This window comes from Aythya ferina (assembly GCF_964211825.1).
Source record: "Aythya ferina genome assembly, chromosome: 14".
In the NCBI taxonomy this organism is placed as follows: Eukaryota; Metazoa; Chordata; class Aves; order Anseriformes; family Anatidae; genus Aythya; species Aythya ferina.
The window spans coordinates 14,571,809-14,584,098 of NC_140312.1; the positions used below are offsets into that span (position 1 = coordinate 14,571,809).

The window sequence follows — 12,290 nt, forward strand, 5'->3', positions numbered from 1 at the left end:
ATCTTTATTTAAGGTAATAACTTGATCCAGATAAATTCAAATACACATTTAGACTTGTTAAATCATTTTTGAGAAAAAAAATATTTGTATACTTGAAACTTAAAATCTTTCATTTTTAAGAATTCATTTTCTCTGTAGTTTCTGTAACTTGGATTTTACCTGTATTCCATGAATGCATTACACAAAGAAACTTCAAGTCAGAGATTAGTATTTGCTACTTCATTCTGACAGATGATTCAAATAATCTCCTATTGTTTACGCCATTTACGTTGTAAACATTTTGTACACTTCAATGCATAGAAAGAGAACAAAAGCCTAATTCTCTTTATCTCAATGTCCTATGATAGAATTTGCATTAAAGGTATCTTAGCTATATTTATGTAATGATGATTCCTAGGTACTTTCTTAAATGGATCAGAAATCCAGTAATAGCGCTTGGTTTGACACCACCATTATCATATTCCATAATGAGATGTAAACAGTCTTTGTGCACATGGAAGCACACCCTCTCTGTAGTGTCTGTGGCTTGTGAAATGCTGCTTGACACGCAGGAGAGATGTTGTGAAGAGGCAAACCCACAGAATGCACCAGCTGAAGCCAGGGCAAGGAGTAGCAATCCATCCTTGGGTGTATCTGTATGCCATTCCCTGTTCTGATGAGTTAGGCACATTGTAGAACATGCAAATGAAGTGCCTGAGCCTTCGCTCATTCAGTGGCTGATTTAAACTCAGAGAATGATGTTGCATCTATAATGCTACAAGACACAACCCAGGCAAATGACAAAGTCTTTTGATCCAAGCAGCTTATTTGTAACATGCCATGACGTGTAATAACAAGAGTAAAAGAATAAAAGAGTATAATAGGAAAATTAAACTTTTCTTAAAAACAAAACAAAACAAAAGAAACCCTAACACTCATACCCTTCAAACTAGAATGGGGGTATGAACCTCTGATGCTAAACATAGTGGGGTTCAAGACCAGACGATGCAAGAGCATGAAATAAAGATAGAAAGCTAACAGTGTTTCAAATAAAAGTTCTGAGGAGAAAAGGGAGATTGTGCCATGCAGCAGATCATTCTGCATGGAAGTAGACAGCAACTGCATTGAAAAGTGCAGGTAAAAGAATAGAGAGAAAATAAGGAAATTAGAAGGAAAAAAAGTCAGGTGGTTAGCTTAAGTGAGAGAAGCAGGATTCTTTCTCTTTTTATTTTTTTTTTTTAATGAGGAATTTGGAAGAGGCAGGTCAACAAATTCTATCAGCTTTGTATGTTTAAAAATAAGTAATGTTTACTTTGTGTGATAAACTTGATAACTATTCTGTAGATGAGGATTCATATATATACACGTTTTACAGGTTCTTAGTATGCTAATACATACCTGTGACATGGAGATGACCTCAAACCATCGTAAAATACCAGGAAGTTTGTACGCTATAACAAATGATGTTCTCTCAATCCACATAGACTATTAAAAAAGATATAAAGGAGAAAATGATACTTCAGGATTTAAAACTTCAATCTTTTCTATCTTCTGAAATGTAAGGGTGAAGATGGAAAACATATGCATATTTATTTTTGCATAAAAAGACTGCAAAAATGAATCCAGCATAGGTATTTGAACAAATCATTTTCTGATTTCAGATAAGGTCATCCTCATGCACTACGCCTGCACAAAGCAGAGAAAATAGAAAATTACCCTTGAACATTGAATTTAGTATCCATTCCTTTGCCATTACAGGTTGAATGTCTGCGGCTAAATGACCAAATGACCTACTCTTACATTCTCTACCCAGATACTGTCTCCCTCTACTTTCAAAAAGTATTTCTGCAATTAAAAGCAGAAATTGCCCTATAACAATTTGCCAGCATTCTTACTCCTTACCATTCCTTCTGAACAAGACTACATGTTGGTATTTTAAAATGCCACTAGTTCATTTGTCCTACTGCTTCTTATTGTAGTGGTATCAGCTGATGTAATATATATACTTATATGATGTAATATATATACTTATACTTCAGCTGCCAGTAGTGAGAAGTGTAATAATGAATGCAATGAAAATGTACTCCGATTCCACATATTCTACCCAATTTCCATGTATCTGAAGGAAGTCTGAATACTATTTACCATCATTAACAATGAAGACAGTCACCATTTAATTATTTGTAAAACAATTTCAAGGACTACATATACTTGGTTTCTGAACTCTCCAGTCCAGAAACAAAGCCAATGTGCATCATGAATCTTGATAATAAAGTGCAAAGGTCAGATGTCAGTGTAGATCTGGCATTTGAAACACTTAATGGTGCATAAGAAGCTTGTTATGTGAAATTTAGTCATTATTTTGCTGACATTATGGTCAGCATGATTTTTTTTCTTTTTTTTTCTTCTTTAAATACTTTTGAAATAAATTGCTGTTCCCATTGAGGACAGCCTTAGCCATAAAGATCAGATGGTATGTTTTCATAAACTAAAAAATATCTGATTTCTTTTAAACACTTGCTAACCTAAAATACAGAAACATACCACATTTTTTATGCATGACACTGAAAAGTAATTTATGGTGTTGCAGAATTCCTAGACTATTTGAACAATAAAGACTATTTCTCAACATTACAACATTATGTGTGGGAATAAAAATGATATAGGCAGCACTCTGGTTTATAAAGATTTCACAGGACTAATGAAAGCAGACAACACACCACTTCATGTCAAGTTGGGAGCTGACAAGCATTGTAAACTACAAGAGGCAAACCATTTGGTATTTACTTACATGTTATCTTGTTTCATAATGAAAATCAGTACCTGAAAATGTTACTGCTTAATGCAAATATGTTGAATATACTTATATGATGCTTACTTGCACATGAAACAGTGATATACCACCAAGTACATAGGAATAGCACTGAAGCAGAGGAATCTGGTTTTTAATCATTTTTGAACCAGACCGTAAAGATACAGGTTCTGTAATGAGCAATCTCAGACTAAGAGAAGATCTAGATCAGAATTCAGTCAGTCATATCTAACAGAAATGTGTCATTTGCTTACTTACAGCAAATTCATTTTCAGGGTCAACAGATCCTTTTCTGACAGGTCTTGAATAGTGGAACCGGTGGACATTGTTGGACTTATAAAAACTGAAAGATTTAAAAAAGACTATTGTAAAATACAGAATTAATAAGTTTATGTCTCCTGTTATCACAGTGAAACATTTCATCTTGAATCAGTTGAGTTTTTAATTGAAAGGAAATTTAATGCTCCAGAAAATAAAAATAAAAATAAATAAATAAATAAAACACTACTGAAAATTCAGGAGACAACCACTTTGTCTGTATCTATAAACCAGGGTCAGTACGCACAACTTTTTAAGTATGTTTCAACTTGTGACTGGGTGCAATTTCCAGGAACAAAAAATGCTAAAACTTCCAGATCGGTATTAGACACAGTAGAAGAAGGTCTATAAAAGATTTTTACTTTCTTGTACTATTACTGTGGCAGGCTCACTGCTTGTCTGCTTTACAGTACCACTTAAAAGGAGTATACTTTTTAAAAAATAATTGAGTCAACAGAGACTCACTTGTACTGAAACACATGTTTTTTCAGCCATGTCCCATTTCCAATCAATTTAATCACTTCTAACATTTCAGCTATCAATGCAGAACAATAGCTATTCAATAAACTAAATACCTAAAGCCATAATTAATCATTTCTTGTGACAGATAAGAAAATGTATATAAACACTTGCAGAGGGAGAATCGATATAAAGAAATCTCTTGCAAATTCATGTTATGTTTTTTTTCTATTTAGTTAATGAATCATCTCAATCACTGTGAGCATCAACAGGACTCATAACCACTCACTCTTCAGCACTGGATACAGTTTTGACTAAGTATTCTGTTGCCCACATAAAGTAATCTCTCTCTGATTTACAGTTTTTATGTTCTGTTTAAAGCAATGTCAAATAAAAGTTAATTTTGCACAGCAAAAAAAATCTCAGAAACATTTTACAGCACAGCTAAGCCATGTTTTGGAAGCCTAAAGAAACGCATAAATGAAGGGACCCCAAACAGTTGTTATTCCACCTACTAAGACTATCTTTGTCAATGAAGAAACAAAACAAAACAAAACAAAACAAAACAAAAACAACAGTTAAATAGTGGCAAAATGGTGCCATATCTAGCTAGATCATTTTATATAGTTCCATCTGAAAGGACAGATGTTTTAAAGCTTTTTGATAGAACAAATGTATTGCCAGCAACTAATGTAACTAACAATTAAGTGCCCAATAAAGTACACTCATAAGAATAAATCCTTCCTCTAACACTAGATTAAATTCACAATTTGGCAGAATACTACAGCTGAGATGAGTAATTACTAAATCTCCTATGTAACAAAAGACTGTACTTTATATGGAGCACTTCCCTAAATAAATCCATTATGAGTCCAAAACGTGGCTGGCACTACACTGAAATCTAGTCTAACAGGACATTTTTACAAGGTGTCTTGTGAAATTCTGATTTTAAAATGAATAAACGTTGAAATTGGGACCACAGTTCATTTATTTATCTTACTGTATAAGATTTGTGTTTGCATCTGCTGTTTTTACTTTGGTGTGTGTGTGGGGAGGCAATTCATATTTTCCTACTCTAAACTTAGTGCAATTTCAGGAAAGATTCTAAAAAGAAGGCTGCACACAGTGGTGAAAGTTGGTTTGAATCGAAGTGTGGACCAGTTATGAATTAATTAATCTCTGCTGATAAAAACTTTCTATCTTCAGTCTCTTTTTGGGAAGTCACAATACAAATGTTATTAAATAAATTATTAATTTTTTTTTTCTAACAGTGTAGGCATTGCAAAGCTTCCCTTTCATGAAAAAATGCAGCTGTATAAGATTATCGGGGGAGCATTAAACTCAAGATGCCTGTTTCAGTTCAGAAGATATAATCATAGCTTGCATTTTCACGAGGCAATTAAAAGAATAGAAAGAAAATATATGCTACCTTAAATGATAGTGCTTGTACTTTATGTTGTCCTTAAGGTACAAGCTTACAAATATTCTCTTGATTTTTTTCACTGACATGCTAGTGATAAGCAAAAGCTTTTATTAACCATGTTTGCAAACATAAAAGTCCATAGGTTTCTTCAATTACCCTACTAGGAATTGTCCTCTAGTCTAACAGCTTTTCTATCAAACTGCAAAAAAAACAGGCAGAATGGACTGGGAGTTAAAAATCTCACGTGTATCAGGTCAGCCAATATTCCAATATGTGCTGTGTTTTTGCATGATCTATTAGAAGGAAGCATTATTTTTCATATGTAATCAAAATGCTTAATCAGAATGTAACATGTTGAACCTATTCTGCAGTGGGTTAGGAGTCAGAAAGAGTTAGGCAGTCAGTTCTCCAAAATATTTTGGACAATTCACTTCCCATATTTCTCAACACAATCTTGATTGTGGTAACAGTGGGAACCATTTTGCCACCAAGTGCTTTGCACTTGGCAAGGTAAATTATAACAAGATTATATTGTACAAGAGCCTTCAATTCAAACTTGCTCATACTGCCCAGTAACCTCAAAGGACCCCCCTCTTCACCACTTGTTTCACAAGCTCTGTTGAAAACTGGAGACCTTGGACACAAAGCATGGATACCACCATACCTTGTAACCATGTGTTATTCCTTAAGTGGTAGTTGTTCTTTCATGAAATGTCTAAGGGATGCATAAGTCAATAAACTAAGACAATAGAAGTTCTAAGACTCCTTGGCAAATGTCTGAGTTCACAAAATAACCAGTTGTAAAATCAGGAGTACAGACTGACTTCCATTAGCTTATCTATTACAGAAATTCACTTACTTTATAATTTGGTCAGGTACTGCCTTATTTTTGAACCTAGGTTGCTCCTCTAGGACTGGTTGCACTGTAAAACACTGTATGTCTTAAATTGTGAATGTTAAGGTTGTACTATTAACTATCATTATGAAATACTAGTTGCTGTGAAAGGAAAAATATATTTCTTGATGAAAAATCTGCAGGCTTTGGAGTTTCATTCGTGGAGCTTTCTTGGCCAAAAAGGGAAACAATGTTAATAGAAATAAGCAAAAATTTACTAACATGAATTTTAAACTGGGCATTTTTATTTTTCACTGAGCTCAAACACCTACAGCCTAATTTATCACACCGAATCATCAATTAAATTTTAAAGCAAAGCCAAGTTATAACGTCAGCATCATCTGTTACCAATTTAACTACTTAGCTTTAAGCATTTATAACGTCATGCTGTTTTTTGAAATCTGTACTTGAGTAGCCCATCTACCTGGGAGTTGCTTTTCCTATGAAGTGTTATGATTTAATCTGACTAATACGTTTGTAAATAAATATATAGTATTCTTATGTGTTTCAGTATATTTAAATCTCATACTTTCCAGTTAGATTATATAACTTTTTCTCATTTAATATATCTTTTGAAACTTGCAAATATAACTGAAAAATTTCTACTTTAAGAAAGGATAGAATAATATCCTCAAGATAAAATAAAAATATTTAAGAGACAAAAGAAGTTTATGGAAATGTGGCTCTCAAACTTAATGTGCTATTGTGGACAAGCCTGTAATACTCTTTTAGTTCAGTCTGCATGTAAAAATAAAGTAGTGTTACTTCTCCAGCAGGTTGCATGAGAACAAACTTAAAAGAACATATGAAACATTATAATATTACCTTGAAAATCTATAAAGGAAAATCAACAAGTGAAAAAAGTTTCTGATATAATGAGGTGGTCTCATAATCTGCTCAGCCAGTAACACTTTAAACCAGAACATGAAGTAAAAATGTGTGCAAGCAGCTGTTACAGTACTTATAAACAACAATAATAATTTAGGGTATTCTGGAAGGTGGTTAATGATTAGCATGCATCAATATTCCTAGGAAATTTCTGAGAGTGACAAAAGACATATTTTATGTGGCCAAGATATACATGTGATATCCAAGTACAGTGCCTGTCAGAACAATATTCTAGGACAAAAAGAATTTAATATCAAGTCACAAAAGGTAGGAATATGAGATAATAAGACAAGTTGCTGCATTAACTTTAGCCAATTTGAATGTTTGTCTGTTTTTGCCTCTCAGAGACAGTAAAGGTAAACTAGACACAAACTTGAACAAAGAGTGAAAGAGACAAAACACCTTAGAATTGTGTAAGAAACAGGAGCAAACACCTTAGAAACAATCCATAAGAGACATGCAGGACATAAGTACAATTGCAAACTGTGCTGCCACTGTAAGAACCTTTCACCCCTCCCAGGATATTATTGTTGCACACAGGTCAACCTCTGATAGAAACAAGTTTCCCCAAACCACTTTGAATCTCTAATCTCCCATATGTTTAAGGATACATTGGCCAGGAGAGTTTTTCACATCCTCCCCAGGTGCTGAAGTGGTGTTCATCTTCTCTGCATTGGGAAACTGACTCATCAGCTGTGCCTGGAAGTCCTCTCTCCTCTCATATTCCTTCCCACGATAGATGAATACTTTGTTCTGCAAGGAATAAAAGGAATAAATACCAGATTCCTTGACGGTGAGGCAGAAGTTGCAGGTGTGTGTTTATCAATACAAAGACACCATAGATGTAAGTAAAGTAATGAAATTCCTTTTGTTCTTGTCTCTCAAGTAAAGGAGTCTCTCAAGAAAGTCTTTCAAACACATTCTATGTTTCAAGTTTCACAGTTTCTGAATAGTAATATATAAGTTTGTTCTGCATGCTCCTTCTCCTTGGTGTTATGGAATGCCCTCATTTACAGTCAAGTCTATCCTCAAATGTGCTCATTTGTGGTTTAGTTTGCTTCATTTAACAAAATACTTATATAAAACCAGAGCACAAGGTGCAGGCTTCCTTTGGTTAGCACATTTTCACTATTGTTTTCCAATGCTTTCAAGGCATCTTTGGCCTTTAAGACTGGGAAAAAGGGGTCTTTCATTGCTTTTCATGTATGAGAAAAGCTACCATATTCATTGTATTCATTCATTAGTATGTAAGAAAGGATTTTTTTTTTTTTTTCTAGAAGAAAACATCAAATATTCAGGCTACTTTTACTTGCATCCAAGCAAAAATAAATCCAGGTCAAATATCCCCAGCGACTCATTTGCAACAATATACCTATAATTTTAGAAGCACATGAAAATAGGTTAGAAATAAAAAAAATATTCAGGTTTACCCTTAGAAATGTAGGGAATCCTTGGCCATAATATCCAACAGCAAAATAGTCTGGTTTAGGCCTCAGAATTTTCATGATGTTTTCATAGAACTTCGCTTGTTGAATCTAAGGGCAAAACCAACCACAACAATTACATCTGGTTTGTTTTATTTTTATTTTTTACCCTCTACAATAGTATTATAGCTATCAGCTGATATGCAAGAGCAATCAATTATGAGTTGTTAAGCTACAGCAATAAACAGTTAATGTGCATAGGACACTGCTGTGGTACATTAAATATAATACCTAGCTTAATGAATATGGCTTCTATTTCAATTATTTGACCTCTGAATCAAGTCTACCCTTAATTTACTGGTGTGGAAAGAAAAAAAAAAAAAAAAGCAATTACTGAAGCCATTCTTTGCATATTTTGTAAGTGTAACAGATAACATCAGTGAAATAATGCATTTAGAAAAAATCCATGCCTCAAATGTTTTCTGAGGTAAGCATCAACTCAAGCTTTTGCTCTAGCATGATGCTATGGTACTAATGATGTAAACATGAATGATAGCTTTCATAAAAAAAAATGTAATGTCATGTGATTTTACTGCTTTTATTTCCTGTGCTATACTGATGAGATGTGCAACACTGCAACTTAAATGGAATTGGCAAAAATATTATCACAAATGAAAAGGTAAAGACATAACATTTAGTGGAAGGAAAAAAAGCTTTCATTACACACTACGTTATTCAAGAACATCATGTTTTGACTCCCTTGTTTTTCTTGCAGAAAGATTCAGGGATGTCTACTGAATGAACTCTAAGCATATGGTAAAGATCGTGGAAGTGTGGAATCTTGAAGGTGGAAGAAAAGAAGGTATGTGGGCTGGGGTTTTCTTTTTGGATTATTTCACTTAAATGTTCAACTACTTTCATTAAATCTGCTTAAAAAAAATAAACATCAAAACCTTTCTTCCTTCTAGCCTTTGAACCTAGTTGTAATTCCTTGTGATGTATTTCTTCCCTCATACCTGATTTGGACAGATTTCTTTCCTAAAATTTAAACAGAAATTCCAAGGAAAAATACAGCCAGATTTTTTTTCTAACATAAAGTACCACAAAGGCCTCAAAAGCCTGTCCCATCACATCATCTTTTTGTTGCAGAAAAAGAGAACATGCTCATCTCCTTGATAGGAGTTTCAAAATACTGTAATAAGTACAATAATGTCCATGCAACTTGAATAAATAGTTCTTTATGAATGTCTTCCACTGAAATTTCACAATACAGCAACATGATTCCTTGACAAATTAATTAAAAATCAATGGTAGACTACAAGCTCATAAGCAGCTCTATCTTTCTGATAGCTCTAAACTACTAATTTCTGTGACTAAAATAATTGAAGATCTGTATGGAATCTTACCAGGTTTTGGCTTAGAAGCTCATAGTCAAAAACTTCCTTTTCATACTGCTCTGCAAGTTCTTTGCATAAAGATATGGCTTCTTCCCACATCTGCAACATAACCACATATTCAAAAAGTAAGTTCAGTAATAACGAACAAGTCTTTAACACATCACTGTTTAGCTTCAGTTGTATTGATTATGCTGTCTTTATATTGCAGTCATTTATTAACTGCATATTTAGAATGGAACACCCAAGGCAATCATAAACTTCAGGAAAGCAGATTAATGTAGAGAACGAAAGTATTTTATGGTTCATTATCGGAAGGAATAAGTAAACCTACTTTTTTTTTCTTACAGTGAGGTTACCAAAAGTCACCTGAACTTTCAGATACAATAAACAACAATCATAAATCACTAGGGTACATAATATATAGAATATACTCCAAGCACAGGAGCAGTTTATGAGGGGACCGATACACGCTTCTCTTTAAAACAAACATTGCATTTTACAAGGAATTCTGAGACATACATACTCATAGGTAGCCTGGCATATGACAGCTCCCTTAGGCAGCTAGAAAATTACAAGGTTTACACTTAAATTACCACTTGCTCAGAGCAACAGCTTGTTTCTTTGCACACTATTTAATAGCTACCTCTGAAAATTACTGTAAGGAATTACAGAACTACATGGGAAGACTAGGACAGTTGCTCTCATCTGCTAAAGGTATTTCTGGAATGTAGCACAAAAAATGGTCCTAAAGCAAACTGAAACTCTCTCTCCTGAGAATATTTCTCAAATTCTGCAAATCTTCTATTTGGAATAAAGGAGACAAAACAGTTTTTCTGAGCCTAATTCTCTACTGATGTAAGGTTGCTGGTGGTCATATGCATTATGACCATTTTTATGTAGGGCTATATACCCCTAGGCAAGATAGTTCTGAGCCCGAGAGGTGCATTCAGCTGCTTGCAAACCTACTCTGGTGTATCTGAGGAGAACAGGAATGCTAGGTAGAATACAAATCGCAAGGATTTGGTTATTCTGACACTGTGGGTGGGGACCACTACATCATAGTTACTTCAGATGCCAGGAAAAAAAATAATGCATTAAATGGTACTAAATTTTCTGCATGTTGCTGAAGCACTGAAAAAATCTCTACCTGCTGAGTTAAAGGAGGGACTTTTGTGGGGGTGTTACAGTTCTATTTTGCAAGAACCAGTGATGAATTGACTACCCCCTTCATACCCTTGATTACAGCTGAACAAGACATACTGACTTACAGGTTCGTAAGATTGGACTTTGCAGTGGTGCAGCATTTTTCCATGCTTTCTAATCTTTTGCTTTACGTGGTGGGGGTGGGGGACAGGTCCCTGTTCTACCAGTGATTTCACATGTATTAACAGATTTCAGAGAAACTGAACTAAACTCAGGTGTTGAACATCAAACAGATACATTTTAAGTTTGGGATGCAATAAACTGACTTCTCTGGAAAAAAAAAACAACAACCTCTGTCTGTTTTTTTTTTGGGGGGCGGATAATGACTGAGTAGTTTAGAAATGCAACCTGTATAGTCTGTATTCTTTCCCTATTAAAGGAAAGTATATTCAACAGTTATTATTACTGCCTGACAGCACCACTGTCAGGAACACTGACTTCTTTCTTTATAAATATGATTATTGAAAGAACATGTTCATATTGAACAGATGTACCATGTGAATAAGCCTTCAGGACACAACTTTTACTTGACCCACATTTCAAAAAGGATTTCATATGCAATAATGAAACAAACATTTTCTTCAGAGAATACTCATTAAATGTTACAACACAAAATAACACATCAAGAAAAATTTGTGGTGTGAAAGAACTCTACAGCTCTACCTTTCCTTTGTCAAAGTATTCTATGATCTTCTCATACAAATTCTCCTTCAAGTGTCGGTATGTCTGTGAACACTGGAACTCTGTTGACATGACTTGGGGTGCACACTGTTCATCTGACCACTGAGGATAAAAACACATTAAAAAAAAACAACAGAAAAAAAAAAAGGAAACAAAACAAAACAAACAAACAAACAAAACCAAACACAGATGTTGGAATTTAACATCTTTCCCCTCAAACCTTCACCAAATCTGGGATACTGCAAGTGCTTTATTTTTTTTATTTTTTTTTTCCTGTCTTTTTTTTTTTTACCCTTCCACAAAGATACTGGGAAAGACACTGACAACATTTTTCAGCACCTCTTCAAAAATGCTGTATTTCATGTAATAAACAAGACTAGACATAACATTTTTAAAACCATGTTCCTCTCCAGTCCCTGTGCCAATGAGCTGAATAAAAAACTAAGGGAGCAAGTTGGATCATTTTAAGTAATGTCATCTTGACTGATTTTTTATTTTTTTTTTTGTATAAAATACATGCACATCATCTTTATCTACACCAATACATTATATACACACCTTGTATTTTTGCATGATCAGAAAAGTCAAAAAGAAGTTTAATTAAAACAGTACTGTGGAATGCAAAATTTAGATGGTTCTGCACAAAAAGAAATTCCACAAGAAATCTTAAATTTATGTTCAAAAAACTTTAAATTTTGAATTTTTCCTTGAAATGGAAATGCTTCTTACTGATCATCTCTACTGAAAACATCAGTTACAATGAGAATAAATACTAGCTGTAGAAATAATTAGCAACTATGAAAGAAAGGAG

General features: G+C 33.9%; 1 protein-coding gene across 1 annotated transcript in view; it reads right to left on the bottom strand.

Annotated features, from left to right (window-relative positions):
* DOCK2 (dedicator of cytokinesis 2) overlaps nucleotides 1-12,290 on the bottom strand; it is a 192,208-nt gene that overhangs the window by 14,663 nt on the left and 165,255 nt on the right. The window contains exons 38-44 of the mRNA XM_084535549.1: nucleotides 11,462-11,581; nucleotides 9,605-9,694; nucleotides 8,205-8,309; nucleotides 7,386-7,527; nucleotides 5,851-5,932; nucleotides 3,050-3,134; nucleotides 1,378-1,464 (exon numbers count right to left, since the gene is read on the bottom strand). Of these exons, the coding sequence (XP_084391675.1) occupies nucleotides 1,378-1,464; nucleotides 3,050-3,134; nucleotides 5,851-5,932; nucleotides 7,386-7,527; nucleotides 8,205-8,309; nucleotides 9,605-9,694; nucleotides 11,462-11,581 (711 nt within the window). The remainder of the gene's footprint in view (nucleotides 1-1,377; nucleotides 1,465-3,049; nucleotides 3,135-5,850; nucleotides 5,933-7,385; nucleotides 7,528-8,204; nucleotides 8,310-9,604; nucleotides 9,695-11,461; nucleotides 11,582-12,290) is intronic.